Genomic DNA, 23,356 nt, shown 5'->3' with positions numbered 1-23,356 from the left:
TAGAACAAAAACGAACAACCGCCATATGGGTACTACACTTCTTTCCTAATTATCGTACTAAATCATCATCACCAATCGCCGTGTGTAATTTCAACTGCCAAAAATAATGATCAAAAAAAAACGTATAGTGGTTTAGTTCTAGAGAGTTTTAAAGAAATCAAATTAGGTAATCGACAAAACTCGCAGCTAACATTGTGGTGGAAATCAAATGGATGGAAGGAAGGAATAAAGGTTTATGTACCTATATACCGGAAAGATATCAGAAGAGAGTGAAGCGAGCAAGCCACTCCCGTTGCAGACACTTGTTAATGAAAATGGTTCCGATTTAGTGAACCATCACTGTTCCCTCTTCGGTAGAAAGTAGAAGAACTGAATCAAAATCACACAAACTCGACTCATGTTGAAAACGACAAATATCTCGTCATCCAAATAAAGAAAAATGTAAATAGCAAATACTCAAAGAACTTAGTAGACAAATTGAAGTTTCTGTTGGAAGAAATAGTCAAACAAACGGTTAAGTTTCCTTACTTTTAGCCAAAGGTTAGCTTTAGCTGAAAAACTTCTAGCGAATTGTTTTATTTTTTTAGGTTAGAAATTCTACGAAAAAAAACATAGCTTTTTCTATCACTAACCAAACCCAAGAGCCAATCAAGTAAAAACCAAAACAATAGCACACTTTCCAGCAAAACAACTATAACTATATAGATCGCAGCAAAATGCGCAGAGGAAGAAAAGTGGTGGAATCATGTTGAAAAAGACTAAGACAATAAAAGATTACTAGAGCAGAGAAGACAACAACAAACAAAAGAGAGAAAGAGCATACCTTTATATATTTAAAATCAAGGAATTTCGCATCGTGTACAACAGGATTTCCTTTTCTATAGGTATTGATTGATATCTTAATTTTTTTTTATTTGTCTGTAAATGGATGATGGCAAACTGAGTAGTCAAACACATGCTGAAAAGAGGTATAAAACCCGTTTTAATTGATACAAATTGTCTAATTTACTAGCAAATATGATACAACTAGTTCAATACAATAGCAAACAAAAGAGCGAGAGATATAAGTAAACCAACCCATTGGTTAGGCTAAAAAAAAAGTGAGAAAGAGATGAAAATACCTACCAGCTCTGGGGGAAGCAAGAAAGAGACTTATTTAAAATTCAGCGAACGACAAGAAAGAATAGAGAAAAAATGTTAGAATCGGTTGAGATAAGCGAAGAAAAAAAAAAACAAAAACTGAAACTTATTAGAAACATGAGAATTATTGAAAACCAAAAATTGAAAACTTATTAAAAACCAGTAATAAAATAAATTGAGAAAAAAAAATAAAATCATCCATATCATTGAATTTGAAAAAAAAAACCCCAAGTGAAGTTTTCTTACAATCCGAAAATGTCATCCGAACCAAAGTAAATAAAAAAAGATCAGAAACGCAATGCTAATTTCAATATTTTTGCAATAATTTTTCCTTACTGATTTATTGAGAGAATTCTTCCAAAATCTCGGCTTCGCTTGAGAGTGCCGCCACTCGCTCTCATAACTTATTGGTTATTCGCACTCACTCTCGCCCCTCTCTCTCTACTTCGTTTGTTTGTTTTTTTTTTTTCAATCACATCACACTCACTCGCTTGATCTTCGTTTCGGTTCCCTTCTAAGCCCTCCCTCTTTTACTCGCCCATCGCAGCCTGCCACTAAGGTAGATTTTAAAGGTTGCAAAAAAGTAGTTACTTCTTTTATTTAACAAAGCATTAGATTCAACGATTTTTTTTTTTGTTTTGTTTAAATCTCATTTCTGCATGCTGTAACTAAGGTTCCCTTATTTGCTCAGCAATGGTTCATCTCGTTTCTGTCGTGTTGTTTAGATTATCAATTATAACTATTATCTTTAATTTGAGAGTCTCTCTGGGAGTGAGTGGGGATAAAGTTTCATTCAACTGGGCTTTAAATTATGCTGGTTTTTTCGCCGCTTTCAGCGTTCATAGTTGTAGCGAATAGGCTCAATAATTTCTCAAGTGCTTACCACATTTTCCACGTCATTTGGGATTTGCTCTTGCTGCTTGTGTCTGATAATGATGATGATGATGTTGATGTTGATGGTGCCGGTGTTCGATTGTTTGCTTGTTCACTTCAACTAATGCTCAACTACTACTGCCTAAGATTTTCGCTTCTTTTGCTGCTGCTGCTGCTACTGCTACTGCTAGCTTTCGGGGTTGTCAGTCGATTGGGTTGAGTCCACCCGCTGGTTGCATTATTCGGTGGGGTCGCTGTAATGGGAAACAAACCACATTTTATCAGAACGTCCAACTCTTTAAGTGAAGTTTGGATGGTATAATTTACCCCCCAACCCTCCTTCGTCATGTTTTCTATAATACCTTTAATATTGCTTGACACAAAATTTCTTTGTCTTTCTAAACTGCAGCAATTTTTCCATGAAAATAAGCAACTTTCTAGAAGCAGAAGATCCATAGAGGTAATTCTAAGACCAGAAGGTCCCGAAGAAAAGTGCTTTTTGGCTCAGCTCTGGTGCTCTCTTCGGTCCCAAGCTAATCGATGCACTCCTCGAAACATAGAAAAATCCACGAACCCCTCATTTTATCTGTCAAACTTTCATAGCGAATCAAAACAAACATGGTGTAGTACTAGAATTTATACTCGAATGGGCTAAGTTAATCGATTTTCTTGGGACCAATAGTTTCCACCGGTTGGTTGTACTAACGATTTTAAATTGGCTCACTACTTGACTACTTGCCTATTGGTCTCAAGCAAATCGATTAACTTACCCCATAATAGTCGAAATTCTAGTACTATACTATGTTTGTTTTGATTCGCTATGAAAGTTTGACAGATAAAATGAGGGGTTCGTGGATTTTTCTATGTTTCGAGGAGTGCATCGATTAGCTTGGGACCGAAGATAGTACCAGAGCTGAGCCAAAAAGTTGAGCACGTTTCTTCGGGACCTACTAGTCTTAGAGTTACCTCTATGGTACAACGGTAGTACAACCAACAATCAATACGAAACTAACGATTTTAAATTGGCTCACCACTTTAGTAGCCTATTGGTCCCAAGCAAACGATTAACGTACCCTATTCTAGTTGAAATTCTATTACTACACTATGTTTGTTTTGATTCGCTATGAAAGTTTGACAGATAACATCAGGGGTGTGTGGATTCATGCAGAACATGCAGGGGTGAGTAAAATAGCTTGGGACTGCTTGGGACCGTTGTTCTGGTACTGAGTGAGCCAAAAATAATAATGATTTTCTTCGGGACCCAGTGGTCTTAGAGTTACCTCTATGGTACAACAGTGAACTTTGTATGTCTGTACAAGGTTTATTGTTTATTGTTTATTGAAAAATCAACTGACAATTACTGTCTAAATGAATAAAACTTAAACTAAATAGTTACGGTCAACGGTACGGAAAAGGCCAAGTAGCCGATGACGAAACACGTCAGCTGATACATTGAAGTCGAACATATAAAAAAAGTTGTTGAATTGCCGGATGATTGCTCGAATTGGCTCGTGTTGTGTATAATTCCGGCTCCGTGGTTCCAAAAACAGAAAGTCGCGTTGACGAAGAGACCTCTCAGGGGCATTCATATTTAGCTGTGACAGCAGTGTTGGGCAGTCAATGTCACCTGTAAGCAGCTTTCCAGCGGACATAGCTTGAGCGACCGTCCGTCTCACCTCTAATGGCTCGATTCCCAGGAGACGGCAACGCTCCTCGTACGGTGGCAAGTTCGTTGGGTTACGCCAGTTGAGGAAACGAAGAGCATATCTCACAAACTTGCGTTGAACGATTTCAATTCTAGTGATCCAGCTAGCATGGAAAGGGCACCAAACAACTGAACTTAACTCCAATAAGGATCGCACAAGCGAGCAGTAAAGTGACCTGAGACATAGCGGGTCACGAAACTCGTCGGCAATTTTGAAAATAAAGCCCAATTGTCGATTAGCTCTGGAGATGATGTCATTGTAGTGGATTCTGAAAGTGAGTCTGCAGTCCAAGGTAACGCCGAGATCCTTTATGTGCTCTACACGAGCAAGACAGCGTCCGTAGAGAACATAGTCAAACATGATTGGTTCGATTTTTCGGTGATAGGAAATAATGTTACATTTTTCTATGCTTAGACTCATCAAATTTCTTGAGCACCAGTCAGCAAAAATACCTAACATATTCTGGAGATCCCAGCAGTCCGAGAGGCTTTTAATAATTTTGTAGATTTTCGTATCGTCTGCATAGAAAACGCGGCATCCTGATGGTATCAGCAAGGCGACATCGTTTAAAAAGATCGAAAATAGTAGCAGTTACTGCCTTGCGGGACTCCCGAGTTGTTTGAGAAAACATCCGATTCCGACACGCCAATCTTGACATGTACATAGCGATTCACCAAGTAAGATCTGAACCAATCCACAGCAGTTGACGAGATGCCAAGTATCTCCAGCTTGGCCAGCAAGATATTATGGTCCACCGTGTCAAATGCAGCTTTTAGATCCATATACGTCGTATCGACTTGCCATCCTGAATCCATGCATCGCAGACAGTTAGAAGTGAACTGCACCAGGTTCGTGGACACGGAGCGCTTCGGGTAGAAACCGTGTTGTTCTGTATCGATATAATTTTTGCAGCGTGCGAACAGAGCACCATTTATGATAATCTCGAACAGTTTTGAGCAGGCACACAGGGAGGTGATTCCACGATAATTTATGACATTCCGTTTATCTCCTTTTTTGTGCACTGGGAACAGATAAGAAAGTTTCCAGCGGCAGGGGAGCTCACATTGCTGTGCCGAGAGATTGAATAGCCTCGCAAGTGGAAGGCAGAGATTGGCTACACAACGTTTTAGAACTGATGACGGAATGCCGTCAGGTCCGGAGGCGAACTAGAGCTTCAGTTTGCGTGTTGCGGCTATCACCATGTCTTCTGAAATGCGCGGAATAACGAAACTAAACACATCACGTGGCATCCCAACAGCAGCATCCAGCACTTGTGTTGGCGAAGCGGAGAAATCGTTGAACACTTGCTTGAAATGACGAGCAAACAAGTCGCATTTTTCTCTTTCACTATTAGCCGAGTCATTCCCGAGAAACATGGAACAAGGCAACCCGGATTCCTTCCGTTTTGAGTTGACAAACGACCAAAAACTTTTCGGATTCGTGCGAAGGTTCGCTTCCGTGCGTCTCACGTGTCGATTATAGAGAAAACGATTGTAATTTCGATAACTACGACTCGCAAAATTGAACAGTCGTTTGTAGTACGGCGAGCGAGAGTTACAATACTTTCGGAGGGCGGCAGAGCGTTGACGTTTTAGCACGCGTAGGCGTGGGTTAGACCATGCAGGCTTTAGCGGAGGTCGTCGAGCTGGGACAATGTGGAAAATAGCATCTTCCAGTGCAGCACTGAAAAAATCCACTGCATCATTCACGCTAGTGGCTTTGCTTGGTATAAGCATAAGGTTGTTACGAAGCGGTCGGGGTTGAACATTCAGGTCAATTTGCCTCAGGATAGCCTCGCAATCTGTACTTAGTTGCAGGATATCGGCCACGGTTAGGGCTCTGCTTGTGTCACTTCTAGTCCGGAGAAGTTCTAGGTCGATAAGTTGACAACGGCTTTCGTAACAGGGTAATCGAAACGGATCATTCCAAGGCAATCTACGGGACGCAAAACGAAGGAAGCGACGTTGAACAGGTTCAATTCTCTCGGCACCGTTGTTGTAGCAAGACACTCAAGCGTCGATCGAACAAACGAACAATAGAGAGATTTTAGACAGTAGAGCTATCCTAAAAATGAACCCTAAAGTTCTTGATGCCTTATCGACAACATATGAAATGTATTGCTTGAATGATAGCTGCGAATCCAAGATCACACCCAAGTCTTTCTGTCGAAATTTGTCGCATATCTTATGGAGCTCATACGTAATATTTCCTCAGTGTAGCTTAGTTAGTGCACAGGGAGCCGAGGAAATTAATGAAGCCCTGTCCTTGTGTGCTCACGAAGCAGAGGTCCAAACTACGATCATTGTCGTTAACTACATGATTAATTTAATCCTCCGTTACTCGCGCCAACTATTGTCACACGAGTACTCGCGGGTTGTACTTTGTACAACAGTGTGAGTTTTCCATTGCCATTTTGCAGCCGAGCTACCAATCGATATGAAACCAACGGGTATTCGTTAAAAAACTTGTTTTTAACTAAACAAGCTTAACTTTTATCACAGTTAACCCCCAAACAATGCGGATAATAGAGCAAATGTGAATGGAAACCGCGTAAACGGTGTCCGTACTACGTGGGATTTGACTTAATTGGTTACAACATGGAAAATCTCGAGATCCTGACCAGATAAAAAATTACTGTTTTTGGCAAAGTTGTTCTAGAGATCATAACCTTTTTGCTGGTCGAGAGTAGTTCAGAAAATTCTCACTACGTGGCGCTAGTATATACGTGCAATTTTCGTATATACAACAGCTCGAGTTCCCTACCAGATAGAAAGGTACTGACTTCGGCATAGTTGTTCATGAGGTCAAGGCCTTATCGCAGGTAGACAGTAGTTCAGAATTTTCTCACTACGCGGCGCTAGTTTTTTTTTCCCCTTTGGTTTCTTTTTTCCGTCGATCTTGTTTTCCGTGCTGAGCACCAATGCTACCGACGTGCCAGGAAGGCAGCTCCCACACCTGGACCCTACCTATCGACCCATCAACTCAACCGGGGACCAACGGCTTTACTTCCCGAAGGAAGGCGTGATCAGAGATGTTATGCCTTAGAACATGCCGGTGGCGCCGACTGAGATTGGACCCAGGCCTGCTGGGGTGGAAGGTAATCACGCTTACCACTACACCACCGGTGCCGTTAAGCGGCGCTAGTGTACACGTGAAATTCTCATATTTAATATCTCGAGATCCTGACCAGATAGAAAGTTACTGTCTTCGGCAAAGCTGTTCAGGAGATCATAAACTTTTTTGCTGGTGAACAGTAGTTCAGAATCTTCTCACTAGGTAGCGCTCGTATACATGATAAGTTTTCACATGTGATACATCCTGACCAGATAGAGAGTAAATGTCTTTGGCAAAGTTGTTCATGAGGTCAAGACCTTTTCGTTGGTGGATAGTTGTTCAGAATTTTCTCACTACGCGGTGCTAGTATACACATGTAATTCTCGCATATACAACAGCTCGAAATCCTGAGCAGATAGAAAGTTACTGTTCTGGGCAAACTTGTTCAGGGGGTCAAGACTTTTTGGATGGTGGACAGTAGGCCAGCATTTTCTCACCATGTGGCGCGTTTACTAGTGTACAATTCTCGCGTATGCTATAGCTCGAGATCCAATGCCTATTGTTTGGCGCACAAAAGTTCAGAATTTTCACACTACGTGGCGTTAGTATACAAGCGAAATTCTCGCATGTAAAATATCTCGAGATTCTGATCAGATAGAAAGTTACTGTCGTCGACAAAGTTGTTCAAGAGGTCATAACGTTTTCGCTAGGGAAAAGTAGTTCAAAATTTTCTCACAACGTAGCGCTAGTATACACGTGAAATTCTCGCATGTGGTTTGTTTCGAGATCCTGACCAGATATAAAGTTACTCGACAAAGTTGTTCAGGAGGTTAAAGCCTATTGCGGCGCTAGTATACACGTGAAATTTTCACATTAGATATATTTCGAAACCTGCTAAACTGTCATCCGCAAAGTTGTCCAGGAGATCAAAACTTTTTCGTTGGTCGACAGTACAGAATTGTCTCACTACGCGACGCTAGGATATACGTGAAATTTTCACATATATAATATCTCGAGATCCTGAACAGCTAGAAGTTTACTGTTTTTGGCGAAGCTGTTAAGGAGATAAAGATCTTTTGGCTGATGAAAAGTAGTTCAGAAATTTCTAAAAACTTGGCGGGCAATTCTCGCATATCAAATATCATAAAATAAAAATACAATTTACATCAGCTTAAGTGGGATAGGACAAATATATTCTGGATTTCTTTTACTGGTGAAGAGTTTCATGCAGATTTGTGGATACAAAAATTGGAGTGACTCATTCCACTTGTTACCTTTGATAAATTAGTGGTAACACGTATCTCAGATGGAAAACATTATCTTAAAAGATCAATGTCGCTGAAACTTCCACCAAATGAATGTTTAGAGTCTCCCTTTCATTTTAGGCTATTTTCAAAATGTCTTATCGATGGGGTACAGAACAAAAAAAACCCTGTGTTTACGTGTGCACGGACAACGAGACTAACGCAGAGAGTGAGCCACTTTTGCTCAGTTGAATGGAGAAATTTATAAAACCGTACACTCCCGATTATAAGTTTAAGGACACCCCCAAAAAACATGCAAATGTGTTATGTTCATAACTTTGTCATTTTAGAGTCAAATTGCTCAATTAATTTTCAAATTTTGTATACCAATGGTTCATCTAAAGTTACACTATTTCTCAAAATTTACTCTGAAGAATCATGATTGATTTTCTCAGAATTTAATTGAAAAAAAAATTTTGAAATTAAAAGTAGTAGTAGAACCCTTATGCTATACCATTCATACCATTCAAATAACCTAAGGAGATCAAAAATTGGACATAAACTGAGAGAGCTTTGAGCAAAACACATTAGCATATATGTTGGGGGTGTTTGTAAGATTATGATCGGGAGTGTAGGTTACTCAGCGCTGAGTGAACTACGCTTTTGGAAATTTCTCCAGACAACTGAGTAAACAATCTCACGACTGAGATAGTCCTATGGCTCGACTGGCTAGCTCGTGTGTATATATTTTATACATTTTACATTACATTACACATTTTAGACGAACCTTATAGATTCTTCTCGTTTAGATTTAGGATAAGGTGTATGTAACCATAAATTCGACTTCACACTACCAGCAGCGTAGGAATACCGGTATCATGAAAGAGATGATAATTTTATATTATCAGGCCTTTTCTTTATGACTTTGGATGTACCTAAACACTTCGATTTTTTGCCGAGATGGGCATTTCCGAGCAGCATGGTATTTTATTTTACTGGATCTCAGCGTGCCACGTGGTGAGAAAATTCTTAACTACTGTCTACCAGCTAAAAAGTCTTGACTCTCTAAACAACTTTGCCGAAGACAGCAACTTTTTAGCTGATCAAGATTTCGAGCTGAATATGCAAGAAAGGCACGTATATACTAGCGCCGCATAGTAAGAAAATTCTCAACTATTTTCACCAAAAAAAAAAAGATCTTGACTTCCTGAAAAACTATGCCGAATACATTTACTTTCTATCTGGATCTAGAGATATTTTATATACGAGAATTTCACATGTATAGTAGCGCCGCGAAGTGAGAAAACACTGCACTATTGTCCACCTGCGAAAAGGCCTTGATCTCCTGAACAACTATGCCGAAGATAGTACCTTTCTATCTGGTTGGGAACTCGAGATATTTTATATGAGAATTTCACATGTATACTAGCGTCGCGTAGTGAGCAAATTCTGAACTATTGAGCACCAAGCAATAGGCTATGGCCTCCTGAGAGACAGTAACTTTCTATCTGGTCAGGATCTCGAGATATATCACATGCGAGAATTTCACATGTATACTAGCGCTACGTAGTGAGAAAATTCTGAACTACTGTCCACCAGGCTATGATCTCCTAAACAACTTTGTTGAAGACAGTAACTTTCTATCTGGTCAGGATCTCGATACATTCCATGTTGTAATCAATTCAGTCAAATCCCACGTAGTATGGTCAGTTTTACATTTTTCCTATTATCCGCACTTTTGATGTGTTTACTGTTATCAAAGTTTAGCTTGTTTAGATCAAAACAATTTTTTTTGAGGAATACTCGTTGGTTCAGATCGATTGGTAGCTCGGTTGCAAAATGGCAATGGAAAACTCATGTGTGTTGTATAAAGTACAACAGCGCAAGTAACGGAGGGTTAAGAAAGCATTGCTGCGCTGTAGTTGTCGAGAAGGCTAATAGCTCCTGCGTGAAATGTAGAGCTATCAGGATCTGGATACAGGATTCCGCTATGAGATGGACTCCATGAAACGCCTGGCAGATTGAAGTCACCCAAAATGAATATCTCCTCAATTGGAGTAGCACTTTCGATAACTGTGAAAACTGACCGAAGTGTGGCTCGAAGCTAAGCAAAAACCTAGTAACAACATTTGTGATCAGAAATGGTTTGATTTACACAAAATTGAGGAATAAGAACGAATTTTCTTTTTGCTCGAATGTTGTTCTACCGTTTGTGTTATGTAAGAGAGACGACGTTAGAGCATGAGTGTACCAATACAAGCAGGCTGTCGCGCACGACAACGAAGCGAGTGTAGTAAAAAAGGACGAAACTTCAAGACAATGAATATTTTGAGATCTTAGACTTTACTAGAATTAACTAATTCAACACTCGATGGATTTGATTGTAAAGCTGTTTCTTCAAAACTGGTGGCCAAAAGCAAAACAAAAAACAGCTCAAATAAAACTTGAAAAATTACTGTGACATGCGCAACTCACATGTTATCAATTTCCAAAAATCATTTCAGTTTTCAATTAGTAACAAACATTTTCCCATGCCTCACTCGGACATCGAACTCCTTACGCAGCAAGTGCATGGAGCAGTTCGATGAACGCTAAAACAAAGCTAACGCCAAGCTACGAAAGCCGTTGTCAACTTATCGACCTAGAACTTCTCCGGACTAGAAGAGACACAAACAGAGCCCTTACCGTGGCCGATATCCTACAAGGAAGGACAGATTGTGAGGCTATCCTGAGGCAAATTGACCTGAATGTTCAACCCCGACCGCTTCGTAATAACCTTATGCTAAGACTGCCTCTACGTCGCACAAATTATGGAGCGTACGGTACGATTTGCGGACTGCAGAGAACATTCAACAGAGTTGCATCTGTTTTCGACTTTCATCTTTCCCGTGATGCGCTTCGTCGAAAGTTTTCTTCTGTTTTTCGCCGGCAGGAGTTAAGATATTGACTATAAGATATACGTTTTTTAATGTTTTTTTATGTTATGACCATGCTTGAATGTAATTTTTTTTTTACCATAGTTGATAAGGTTTAAATCATTGGGGCTTCATCCAGCCTGTTGATGTAATTAAATAAATAACAAATAACAAATTCAATAACCCATACTCGGCGTCTAAGGGTATCGTATTGCTTGTCGCCAAGGCGCACTCCGGGCAACCGATATTCCTAGTTGCTAAGCCGTTTTCAGCGCAACCGACTTAACCAATTTGCCTTCTCCAAATTCTTTCTCTTTCTCACTCTCTCATCCTCTCGTTTGTTAATATCGATCGCTGATTGGTGATCGTTTACATAAACTGTCACATAATGACTTCAGGTGTCTCCCGTAGGAAAAAATGTGTTAAGGAATATAATTTTGAATAAAGATTATTATTGTTCTAACCACCAACGAGCACGTTTGTGATTTCAAAAAGATATCACAATCCAGAAGAATCTGTAGGGACAAACATTACAAAGGCAAATACAATTGAACGCAATTTAAAAAAAAAACCCACAGACTTAGACGAACCAAAATGCTCCTCTTAGATCTTAAGGGTCATCTGAGTATTTAAAATAAGTTTCAAATAAGTCCATTGGTATTGAGTAATGAAGATCATATGCCTAAAAAACATGCCTTTAAACATACGGTAACAGTCTTCAGTACAACTCGTAGTGAATGAAAGGTGGAGGACCTTCTATTCGTTCAGGATCAATAGTATTTTATACGGACGGCACGAAAAATCAAGATGATGAAAAAGTTTTCAATTCGAATATATAAATGCCCTCTCGTATTCTACTATTCAAGAATGCACATCTATGCATTTCTTATGATTCTAATGCCGTTAGCACCTTAGCACCAGTGCATATGATTTCGATCCCCAAGTATAAGTAGCAAATAACACTTACCCCGCGAACGACTTTGAATGTTGACCGCCAAGCACTTCGTCGTCTTGATTGCCCATCGATTTTTTGACGTACTAAAAATAAAAAAATCAAATGAATTTAACCTCTTTTCCCCAACCTCAAGGGTTCCTCGAGAAGTTACGTACCACCGGATTGAGCATGATTTCCTCCTCTATCTTGAGAATCTGCTTGTTCAGTTCCATCACGCGTCCGATTTCCTGCTGCACCTTGTGGAACATGTCCGGGCTGTCGTACTTTTCCGGATCGTCCTTGAACACCACCATGCCGTCCTTTTGGTTGATCGAAGCGAAAATTTCACCCGATTTGATCTGGAACCGAAAAATACCAAATTTTACGACATAAATGTATATGTTTCGATCATTCAGCTAGCTACCATGTTGAGGATGTACTTTTCCGCCTCAGCCGGCCCCGATAGCTGCACCCTGCTGGCCACATCGGCCAGCGATAGCGTCAGGAACGTCTTCGTCAGGCGCTGGATGTTCTTTTTGTACAGAGAAGAAATGACCTGCTTCACCAGGCCCATGTTCGTATCCCGGATGAAAGAGTCCCGGTACTTGTTGATCACGTTCCGCACCTCATCGCTGTTGGAACTATTGTAAGCGCTAGACAGATCATGATACGCGTGGCTCAGCGGTTTCATAAACCGCGAAATGACCTGGGAGGAATATTTCGGAATTGGAATGACCTTCCCGTGCAGTATCAGCGAGATTAGTATGTACTTTTTGTACGACTCTAGCATGATGTGCGACATGGCCAGGGCCGGTGTGGAAACGGCCACTTCGAAGAAGTACAGCGCACGTTCGTAGTTTTTGACCGCCGCATAGATCATTCCGCCGTAGTAGTAGTAGAGCAGGAAGTATTTTGTGTCGTGATTACTGTCCTCGATGGTGGCGATTGAGGTAATGTCCACATCCAGGAAGCGTAGCACCGGACTAAATACTTTGGCGCTCAGACACAACTGGCACAGATCGGCATGGACGGGCGTTAGCTGGTTGTCGCATAGCCGGATCTTCTCCACGGCCAGTGATAGCACCTGGATGCCCTGGATTGTGCGCTGTTTGTTTTTGACCAGCGCCGACGTGAACTGGTGACAGAGTTCAAAGTCTAGAAGGAAGAATAAGACCCATGAATACCAGATGCTTCTACCTACCGCTATCCTGCATGTGCGATACTTACATGGTTGTGTAGCGAATCGGACCTGTTCTCCATTGCATAAGGTAATGAACTCTCTGACAACCCGTAGGACATTTTCCGTGTCGTCGTGATTCTGCGGAGGATGAAACAATGCATGAAAATCACAACTCTAGACAATGCGAATCGAATCCTCTTACGTTCGGTTCACTGAATTTGACCACCAGCACGAACAACACCCCTAGCGAGTGCTGCTGGATGTCGAGCGTCTCCAGCACATTGTCCAATATGTTACCGTTCTTCGCCAGCAGTTCTGTCGATTCCAGCAAATATTCAACCAGCTCCCGGAAGTTTCCTAAGGATGAACAACCGAAATCAATGTTGCCCTCTTTCCGTTTCACAAACACCCAACTCACCGGCATTGCTCATCGTCCGGACATGATTGACGTAATGCTCCAACGGCGATGCCATGATTCCCCACAACGCGCTATCTAACGAAAACAAATCTTCGCCCCGTCGACGTAATCCTCCGGTTCCTGGAGCACGGTTCGCAACAACAAAACAACCTACTACCAAACACGCAGCAAGGGACTGTTCCCGAATGTGTCAAAAACCTCTGGCTCTCTGCACTCACTCACGACGGCAGGCACGACACAGCCGACAGGGAGATGCGAACGATGTGCAAAATAAAAAACTATTTTTGCATAGCTTACTTTTAGGATCCGTCTCGGCAAACACCTCCAACGGAAGTTATTTTTAATCGTGAACACACTGTCGGTGCCAAATTCACCGATAAGATGCAATTTTCTCTGCAAATTTTAGTATTCTTTCCACGGTATACAACACATCTCTCGCAGAAGAAAGGTGGAAAAGTGACATTCGAATGCGAAAATTCGTCGACGAGCGAGCGGCGGCCTTTCGACTTATGGTGAAACCAATACACTCGCACCCAGGCAGATGATGTTGTTGAATCTGCAGTGATGGTGTGCGTGTGATGAAGGGAGAGAAAAGTTTGACGTTGTGCGCGACGTTGGCCCGATATTTACGTATCTTTAGAGTGACCATCAATACTTCATATGGATGGCAGTACACTGTACCAACGAGCAATGTAAATGTAATAGTACGTTCAGACTACAGAGTTATAACCACAAACGAAGTGACAGACGGAGCGGCTCGAAAACTTTGGTGACTAACCTGCTATTGCAATTTTTCAGTGTACCACATGGCAACACCACTACTACTGGATTGTACCACATGGCAACACTACTACTAGATTGAACTAGCATTTTCACCAAATGTACTAGAATGTTTTGGTTCTATCTCTTTCACTCTACTCAAAACTGAAATGCATAAAAAAATGACAAAATGATACGCACTCTTTGCACACTGTCAAAGAATCATTGTACACAAAATCAACTTTGTTCAAATCAAAACAATAAAACTAACCCATCTGGTGGATGATGGCACAAGCTTCCAAGAAAATTCTATTACAGTGAACCACATTATTTAAATGGATTTCTTCGCCAGTTAGTCGTCTGTCACTTCGTTTGTGGTTATAACAACAATCAATACGAAACTAACGATTTTAAATTGGCTCACCACTTTAGTAGCCTATTGGTCCCAAGCAAACGATTAACGTACCCTATTCTAGTTGAAATTCTATTACTACACTATGTTTGTTTTGATTCGCTATGAAAGTTTGACAGATAACATCAGGGGTGTGTGGATTCATGCAGAACATGCAGGGGTGAGTGAAATAGCTTGGGACTGCTTGGGACCGTTGTTCTGGTACTGAGTGAGCCAAAAATAATAATGATTTTCTTCGGGACCCAGTGGTCTTATGCCTTGTTCAGACTGGAGAGTTATAACATGTTATAACGGTTGTCAAATAATTTCAACACAGAAACCACCATCAAGATAGCGCTATAACATGCTATAACTCTGTAGTCTGAACGTACTATTATAGTACGTTCAGACTACAGAGTTATAACATGTTATAGCGCTATCTTGATGGTGGTTTCTGTGTTGCAATTATTTGACAACCGTTATAACATGTTATAACTCTCCAGTCTGGACAGCGCTTAAAACGCTGTCCAGACTGAGCAGTTATAACATGTTATAACGGTTGTCAAATAATTGCAACACAGAAACCACCATCAAGGTAGCGCTATAACATGTTATAACTCTGTAGTCTGAACGTACTATAATAGTACGTTCAGACTACAGAGTTATAACATGTTATAGCGCTATCTTGATGGTGGTTTCTGTGTTGCAATTAGTTGACAACCGTTATAACATGTTATAACTCTCCAGTCTGGACAGCGTTTAACCTTAAAATTCAGGTAACTTTTCAAAGATAGTATTTCAGGCATAACATTTGATAACGGCACAAAATCATTTGTAAACAATCTTTCTAAGGCCATTTACACGCAAACCAAAGTACGCCCACGCAAACCAACAACAGATAAAATGAGGGGTTCGTGGATTTTTCTATGTTTCGAGGGGTGAATCGATTAGCTTGGGACCGAAGAGAGTACCAGAGCTGAGCCAGAAAGTTGAGCACGTTTCTTGGAGACCTTCTAGTCTTAGAGTTACCTCTATGATTGTATCGTTAAAAATCGAAATCTATTTTTTCTCCCGTACAATAATTTAACAATAAATTTTAATGTACTCAAAATTCAACAGTAAAAATCATTTTAATTTCGTTGTTTTATTATAATTATTTTTTTCGGGCATCGATTTTGCGAACAAAATAGGCAGCGTTGCCAGATATACCGATTTATCGGTGTTTATACCGATTTCCGAACTAGATACCGATATACAGATAAGGTTCCTCAGAATACCGATTTTTGAGGTGTTATCGATATATACCGATTTTTTAAATAATCAAAATCAAAATGTTTGTGTGAGACTTGTATCTTTTTGAATATCTAAATTTTTTTGAGTCTTTAAATTCTAAAAAAAAATCATCTTCAAAAATGTCTTATGGATATTTCAATTTCCCCACCATTTTTGGCTACCCATGAATCGATAAACAGTCGATAGCTCTTTCTTGTAATTCCGGGTGAATCGGGAAATACTTTTTAAACATTATTTAACTTCCTGGATTTTCTTCCATTTTTCCCCAGGAATTTTCTATTTACGATTCCTCTCGAAAGCTTATTTCGACTTCTCTTGAAAGCTTCTTCAGCCTTCACTCGAATGATTCTTCCCGGAACTTCAGGGATGCTTCTAGATTTTGATTGCGGATCCACACTAGCTGCAGGAACTTTTGAAAAAGTTCTGAAACTTCAGAAAAGTCCAGACTTTTAAGTAAGTTTCGATAAATTAAAGAAAGTAGCTTGTGTTAAAATTCTAAACTTAACGAGGCATCATAAATATTTTGGATACTTCGCAAGGCCAAAGAACTTCTGGAAAATTTAATGGTTTTCAGGACAGTTCCATTAGTTTCTGGAGAATTGAGAGAACATTAGGAAGCTCCGAGAACATCAGGAAGCTCCGAGAACATCAGGAAACCTTCAAAGTTGATTAGAGATATTCCGGTAGTCTCATCATAATCAGGGAAATTTCAAGTATTTCAAAGATGATCAGAGAACTCCAAAACAGCCCGTGGAAATATGGAATATTCCTAAGTACATTTCAGGAATGTTCCAAAAATTTCAGGGGCATTGCGGGGTCTTCGGGATTTTTTATGACCATTTGGAAAATTTTCTGGATCATTAGAACATCCCCCAAGAGCTCTTTCTTTCAAAATTATGCCCTTGTTTCTTTCGACAGTTCCATAAGCGCTCTGGCTTCCGACTTTCTCCAGATTTTTTTTCCAATCTACCTTAGGAAGTTTCTGCCAGCATCTCCAAGAAGTTTGGTCTGTCTTCTCCAGGAAATTCAATTAAACTTCTCCCAGAAATTTCTTTCGTCTCGTTCTGGAATTTTGTCCAGTTGTTTTTTTTTACTTCTTTCGGAAGGTTTTTCCGAGCTTCTTCTGGCTTCCCCTGGAAATGGCTACTTCTGGAATTTACAGAAGGAAACAAATAAACTGCCCATAAAGACGGTAATAAATAAAAACTGAAAATTTTCATGCATTTCCAAATGGTTTCCTACCATTCCCATACATTCGAAAGTGATTGTTGGTTATACACAGAAAAAAAAAGTTGTGGAATATTACATCCAAACTGCTGCAACCAGGTCAATCCATCGGTTGTGTAATATAACGTTGGACGATGTACATCGATTTTGCGAACAAAATTACATCGATTGATGTAATATTGTATCTGCTTTTTGCTATTACATAATTATTTCATACATCAGCTTGAATTACATTGATCGATATTACATTTTTTTTTTGCTGTGTACCATAGAGGTAACTCTAACACTAGAAGGTCCCGAAATAACGTGCTCAACTTTTTGGCTCACCTCTGGTACTCTCTTCGGTCCCAAGCTAATCGATTCACCCCTCGAAACATAGGAAAAAGCAATAACCCCTCATTTTATCTGTCAAACTTTCATAGCGAATCAAAATAAAAAATTGCGTAGTACTAGAATTTCGACAAGAATAGGGTACGTTAATCGTTTGCTTGGGACCAATAGGCTACTAAAGTGGTGAGCCAATTTAAAATCGTCAGTTTCGTATTGATTGTTGGTTATACCACAGACAAACAGACATAACACATTGAATATTTCTCACTGTAGAACATCGTCGCTAAAACATTACCGCCATCTGTTGAGTACACTGTGGTGGGCACTACACTGAACAGATGGCGGTAGTGTGTAAACGTCAAACGCAAGGGAATTGACTATGCGCGCCACAGGTGGCGGTACTACCAACTACGATACTTTTAAATTGTCCGTTAAATGCTTGTTCGATGAACAACTTGCGAGAGTTATGTCTGTTTGTCTGTGGTTATACCATAGAGGTAACTGAAAATAAGTGTTTTCTGCAAAATAGTATTCCTAACTATTATCTTTGTTTCAGTGTAGTTTTAAAATAGCGTGCACTGTGCGCGGGTGAGAAGTTAGCCCTCATTCTCTGGTGTTCATTATTCATCTCCCAGTACTGTGATGTTTACACCGCTGTCGATTTTGGTGCATATCTCGCTTTTTCCGTTTGTGTTGTTTTTCTTTTCTTCTCTCGTCGGTGACAGCCGCCAGCCAGAATCCAAAAAATCCTAATGTTCGTGCCGTATTTTTTGTTTTAATAATATTCATAATCACCGAAACTACGTGTGAAAACTTTTTGTTAAATCCTTGTGTCGTTTGATAAAAATGCTACGTCCAAAATGATTGTGAATGAAAGTGAAAAAATGTATCTGGTAAGCGTAAAGTGATCGGGTGCTTTGTTTTGTTTTGGTTTTTGGGCGGATTGCATCAGACTTTCCGGCAAAGCAGACGATGGAATCCGGAATTGCCGTAAGTATTTCGAATGTGCTGGTTGAATGCTTAGGATTAGTTAATTAAAATGGTTTATGGGTTCACTGCAGGCATTTGATCCCAATGACATGATTATCTACTCACCGGAAGAGTCGGAAGATGCAGGCGAACCTCCACCGGAACCAGAAGCTTCTGCAGCAGTGGCAGTACCGGAAGCTGTTGTTGCTTCGCAGGACAAGCAAGCTGAAGGTATTTCGGCAATCGATTTGGCTGCGATTTCCGGGGAAGAGATTCAGCTAACAGTTGCATCCGTTTCCGTCGGTACTGCTGCTGGACAGTTGCGGAATCCATTACAAGGGGCACAGTTCAAGTGCAAGTTTTGTCCGGCATTTACCACCACGGCTGAAGATTTTATCAAACATTTTATTATGCACTTTGGACGGAATCGGATATCGTACAAGCAGATGTCCCAGGAAGAGGCTCGCGCTTTGCCTAATGCTTGTGAAAAGTTTGTTTGTGGGATTTGTGCTCGGTGCTTCGAAGCGAGGGATGACGTGAAAGAGCATATGATCAAGGATCATGGGTTTAAGGAAGCTAAACCAAAGCAGCCTGTGGAAGCTCCTCCGCCGACGGTACCCACCGCTTCCGGGGTGAAACGGAAATTGGATGATGAGTTTGTTGATTCACAGAAGCTTGACCTGAGTGGAGCTAGCTCGTCCAGCTCGTCGGATGAGGAAACTAAAGAGAACAAAGCTCCCTTGTCGGCGAAAGCCTCCGTAGCTGTAGTTCCTCAATCCGCTGTGTCGGGAGCATCCGTGACTGCGGCAGCGGTGGCAGGAACAGCAGTCGCTGTCGTTAGCCCTACTGCTCCGCCGCCAGTAGTCTGTGATAGTGAAACACCAAAATCTTCTGCGAATCAACCGCCTGCAGCTGGAGGACAATCTTCTGATCCGGCAGGTAGTGCTGTTATTGTTGCACCCATAGTTCCAGTGCAAGCGTCAAAGTTGGCCGATGGGGACGATGCCGAATTGGACGAATTTCTTCAACCGATGACGCTTAAAGCCTTGAAGCTAAAACTTTTGGCCGGACTGAAGCTGAAGTGTCCCCAGAAAGGTTGTGTGTACAAGTTCGAAACTCGAGCTAAGCGGGATATTCATCTCAAGTGTCATAACGTAGAACCGGTACTGATTGGACCAGGTGGACCAGTGCCCGGCGGAGCTGGTGCCGGGAAGGATGAGAAGAAGGACAACTTCAAATGCTACCAGTGTGGAGTAGAGTTTCCTCGGTGGAGGGAATGTTCCCAGCATCTTTGGAAGCAGCATAAAATCGACGTGAATATGCTCAAGTGCCCGGTTTGCGATGTACGGTTCGAGTTTGCCGGTAGGTTCTGGTTTTGGTTCATGTTTGGATGGAAATTTTGAATGGTTGATTTACTTGCAGTGAAAGTCTACCGGCACCTGCAGACGCATCGTCCGGTGAAGGCCTACACGTGTCCGTCTTGCAGCAAATCGTTTGCGACCCATTCGCAGCTGTTGGTTCACGAAGCGCTTCATAAGAAGCAACTGATGCAACGTACCAAGCAGCAGATTGCCGTGGCGAAAGAGGCCAGTGCTGGGGAAGATGGAAAGGAGAGGGATGCCGATAACGAAGGCAATGGAGACGATGATGATGACGAGGAAGCGAAAGAGGCTGATGGGAAACCGAAGGCGGAAAAGCTACCGTGGTATGCCGAGAGGAAGTGCGATATCTGCGGTCACATGTTTAGCACATCAAAGATCTTGTCCAAGCACATCAAAACGGTACATCATAAGATTAAGCCCTTCATATGTAGCGTTTGCGGATACAAGTCGGCTCGGAAGGTTACCCTAACGGTGAGTGCATGGTAACTTGGTGACTTTATGCTATAGTCAATATCGATCCTTTGTCACTTTGTAGATTCACATGCGTCAGCATTCGGGTCAAAAACCTTTAGAGTGCAAGGAATGTTCTTTCCGTACGGCGGATCCCAGTGCTCTCAAATACCACGAGAAGCGTCATACCAAGGTGAGCTATCGGTTTGAGTGCGTAGTTACATCATACTTCTGTTTTTTTTTCACCTCCCCCAATAGGACAAATGGTACGAGTGCAAGTTCTGCGGTCTTCTCACAATCCAAGCCAGCGGCCTGAAGACCCACATTCGTTTGAACCACCCGAAGGAGTACGAATCGATCAAGTGCGATCTGTGCAATTTCACCTCAATTAACCCGGAACTGCTGGTCCGACACAAGAGCGACCACAAGGCCGGACTGATCAAGAGTGAAGATTCGCACGATTCGGTCTCCTCGAAGCGGTCCAAAAACGCCCCGGAAAGCTCGTCCGATTGTTTCCTTCCGATCGAGAGCACCGACTCGGTGGTACACGATGCTGGTGGGTTTACCATTCCGGCAGTGATCAACGCTCCGGTCGCCCACTCGGAGGAAACCCAGTTTCCCACTTGATAGAAGGTTTGTGAACTTACACAAGGTTTACACTTGTATGAATACGAATACAGATTCTCCTACATGTATGTTAGCCTCTACAGCAAGCAAACACTATACAGTATATATTACGCGTGCATATGAAAGTCGACTGCTTCAAAAGCCGTTTTTATTTATTAGGATGTTTTTAAACGCAACATATTACACCATATTGTAATATTGGCCGAGTAAAAAGTGTTTAACTTTCAATATCTTGTCAAAAGCGCTCGCTTGTAAGATCAACCCTTCGGACATTTTCATCTGCCGTTCCTAGTTTGAAGAATCACTTCACAGCACTTTCACCATAGTCTTTGCTTCCGAGTGGGGTCCATCAGTGAGGAACACCTGCTGTTCGTGTTCATCTCTATAGTCCGCGTAAGTCAACGCATAACAGCTTTCCATCCCTAACCTTTCCAACAATTTCACCGAGTAGACGCTCGTCGCATCCGCACTAACCACCCGAATCGCACACTTCCTGGCGTACTCGAACTGCTTCTCTACCAAAATCCTCCCCAGCGATTTCCCACGAAAACCGGAATCAACCGCCAAACAGTGCACGTGATACGCCCGGTCGACTCCGAATCGTTCAAAGACGTTCGCTTCCCTCGAAAGGTGAGCCAACAGGCGCAGGATATCGGCAAACTTCTTCGTTTCGGTTCGCTCGGCCGCATCCATCAATTGGTCGGCTTCTCCCCGTTCGATGAAAGAACCTCCGCACATTCCAATAATTTTCCCGCTTCCTTCCTGCACGGCCAGCCAAACGAATCCTTCCTCGATGAGGGACAGCGTGAACTCCATATCGTCTTCCGTGACATCCTTACCGAGGTAGTAACCGATGGTTAATGGTTCCTCGGGATAGAAGAATCGTGCCAGAGCCTCCCGGTAGGCTTCCCTGTCCGCTGAGATGGCCTGCCGAAATTCGATACCGTCAACCTTGGTGCTCATCTCTTCAAAGATGAACTAAACTCAACAAGTGCTGAGATGCAAAGATTGAGCAAAATCTAATCTAGTGTTAGATTTCAACGGCGATGAACGTGAGATAATACGGGGAATCCACTGCAACATTGCAACATTCGGCTGAATAGTTGCGGCGGTGGGAGATAACATCGGTAGTTTCCCACGACCACACGTTGCAGCATTCGTTGGCTGGTAGAAGCATCGCAACAGAACTGATTATTTCAAGTATCTGTAGGTCGAGGTACTTTAATATATTATAATTTATGCAGATTCCGTCGGTGAACGTAATGCCCACATAGCTAGAAAATCTTGTTATTAAATGAATATTGTGTTTTTTTTTTTAACAATATCGACATGTTGATTTCCTTCGTTACCTTAGACGTATACGTCTGTCATCAGCTCAGTGCACAGTGGTCCAGAAAGTAAATGTAGCTGGAAAGATGGGTTTTGAGCTTGAAATTGTAACTTTAGCAAAATGTTGTCTTCTGCAAAGTTGATGCTATGAGTTGGGCGCTTATTTTAGTGTCAAGAGATACTAGGGTGGTCCTTATTGTAATTGTAATTATTCAGTGTATAGGCTTTGCCAACCGCTAAGTTGGCTTATCTAGGGACTAACCCCCTAGTCTATACACCTACTGTTCGTCCCGTTGCACTCGTCAGCTCGTGCGATACTCTAGACACACATGGGTGGTCGTATCCGGGTCCTCCCCTGGATAGGCTCGTGTCCGTCCAGGTTCTGGTACATTAACTTATATCTATGCATGGTAATTATAGGCCCCAATTATGTAAGTCGAGTCGAGCGTCGAGTAGCTTGACATTCTCGTCGAGTAACTCGACACTCGACGCCGTCGAGTGGCTGTCGAGTGTAGCAAAAATAGGCATTATGGAAGTCTACTGAATCAGATTGAATTGGCCATAAAACGCTAGCGTAATGTCATTTTTGACAGATAACGATCAATATTTTTAATGATTAATAATATTCAAGTTTGTTTTTGTTGTTCCGTTGAAGATGTTTTTGTAACAATATTGATGTTGGTGTAATTTTTTGTTATTAAAGAAATTGAGGTTTCATGTTGGATTTCAAGTATTTTAATGGCATTTAGCTTGTGGTTCAACTGTTATCGTAAGTTGTCGGATCTTTGGTCCTAGTCGTGATTCTTTATCCTGTATTGAAACCACGATTAAAATAAGTCTCAGTAGTCTTCCAGTTAGTCGCAATCTGCTTTGACTACCAGAGAACGATGTGGACAAGTTAGTGTTGATTTTTTCTACGAAGACGAGGATAACCAAGAGGAGCTGGTTAATATTTCTATAATGCGTAGAAATATTCGCGATACTTCAAATCAAATGTCGTTATCAGACAATGAGTAAATAAATACTAGTGTAGCATATTTGATTATTGAGCATTTCTAGCCCAAATCGCAAATCGGTTGGATATGATGATTTCCGATTTGCATGAATGTTTGCGCATGTTCTTTACCACCCAATG

The 23,356-nt window shown here is 41.5% G+C and overlaps 3 protein-coding genes across 3 annotated transcripts in view; 1 reads left to right on the top strand and 2 right to left on the bottom strand.

The window, feature by feature from the left end:
- Window positions 1–21,153, top strand: part of LOC135708362 (zinc finger and SCAN domain-containing protein 2) — a 250,432-nt gene extending 229,279 nt beyond the window's left edge. The window contains exons 2-6 of the mRNA XM_065230443.1: window positions 18,430–18,454; window positions 18,526–19,795; window positions 19,856–20,286; window positions 20,351–20,458; window positions 20,524–21,153. Coding sequence (XP_065086515.1) covers window positions 18,437–18,454; window positions 18,526–19,795; window positions 19,856–20,286; window positions 20,351–20,458; window positions 20,524–20,892 — 2,196 coding nt within the window. The 5' untranslated portion in view covers window positions 18,430–18,436 and the 3' untranslated portion in view covers window positions 20,893–21,153. The remainder of the gene's footprint in view (window positions 1–18,429; window positions 18,455–18,525; window positions 19,796–19,855; window positions 20,287–20,350; window positions 20,459–20,523) is intronic.
- Window positions 1,446–13,942, bottom strand: CSN3 (COP9 signalosome subunit 3). The gene is made up of 7 exons (XM_065230719.1): window positions 13,465–13,942; window positions 13,249–13,403; window positions 13,094–13,184; window positions 12,291–13,021; window positions 12,043–12,225; window positions 11,900–11,970; window positions 1,446–2,267 (listed from the first exon to the last, which is right to left on the bottom strand). The coding sequence occupies exons 1-7, from the start codon at window positions 13,517–13,519 to the stop codon at window positions 2,252–2,254; spliced, it is 1,302 nt and encodes a 433-aa protein (XP_065086791.1). The 5' UTR covers window positions 13,520–13,942; the 3' UTR covers window positions 1,446–2,251.
- A 32-nt stretch (window positions 21,154–21,185) lies between the features above and the next one.
- Window positions 21,186–21,870, bottom strand: LOC135708467 (arylalkylamine N-acetyltransferase-like 2). Its single transcript, XM_065230586.1, has one exon. The coding sequence runs from the start codon at window positions 21,853–21,855 to the stop codon at window positions 21,199–21,201; it is 657 nt and encodes a 218-aa protein (XP_065086658.1). The 5' UTR covers window positions 21,856–21,870; the 3' UTR covers window positions 21,186–21,198.
- Between the last annotated feature and the right edge of the window lie 1,486 nt (window positions 21,871–23,356).

The sequence above is a fragment of the Ochlerotatus camptorhynchus genome, unplaced genomic scaffold, assembly GCF_037179485.1.
Source record: "Ochlerotatus camptorhynchus isolate MF236.1 unplaced genomic scaffold, CSIRO-AGI_Acam_v1.1 ptg000330l, whole genome shotgun sequence".
Taxonomy (NCBI): Eukaryota; Metazoa; Arthropoda; class Insecta; order Diptera; family Culicidae; genus Ochlerotatus; species Ochlerotatus camptorhynchus.
The sequence above is the reverse complement of the archived record's forward strand: the minus strand, read 5'-3'. Positions and strand labels throughout refer to the sequence as shown.

Bases quoted from the DNA above. Each gene is read 5' to 3' on its own strand.
- LOC135708467 (XM_065230586.1), bottom strand. From the start codon at position 21,855: ATGAGCACCAAGGTTGACGGTATCGAATTTCGGCAGGCCATCTCAGCG.
- CSN3 (XM_065230719.1), bottom strand. From the start codon at position 13,519: ATGGCATCGCCGTTGGAGCATTACGTCAATCATGTCCGGACGATGAGC. The intron at 13,185-13,248 runs GTAAGAGGATTC...CATCCTCCGCAG, and splicing joins TCAAATTCAGTGAACCGAAC to AATCACGACGACACGGAAAA. The intron at 12,226-12,290 runs GTAGCTAGCTGA...TTTCGGTTCCAG, and splicing joins AAAAGTACATCCTCAACATG to ATCAAATCGGGTGAAATTTT.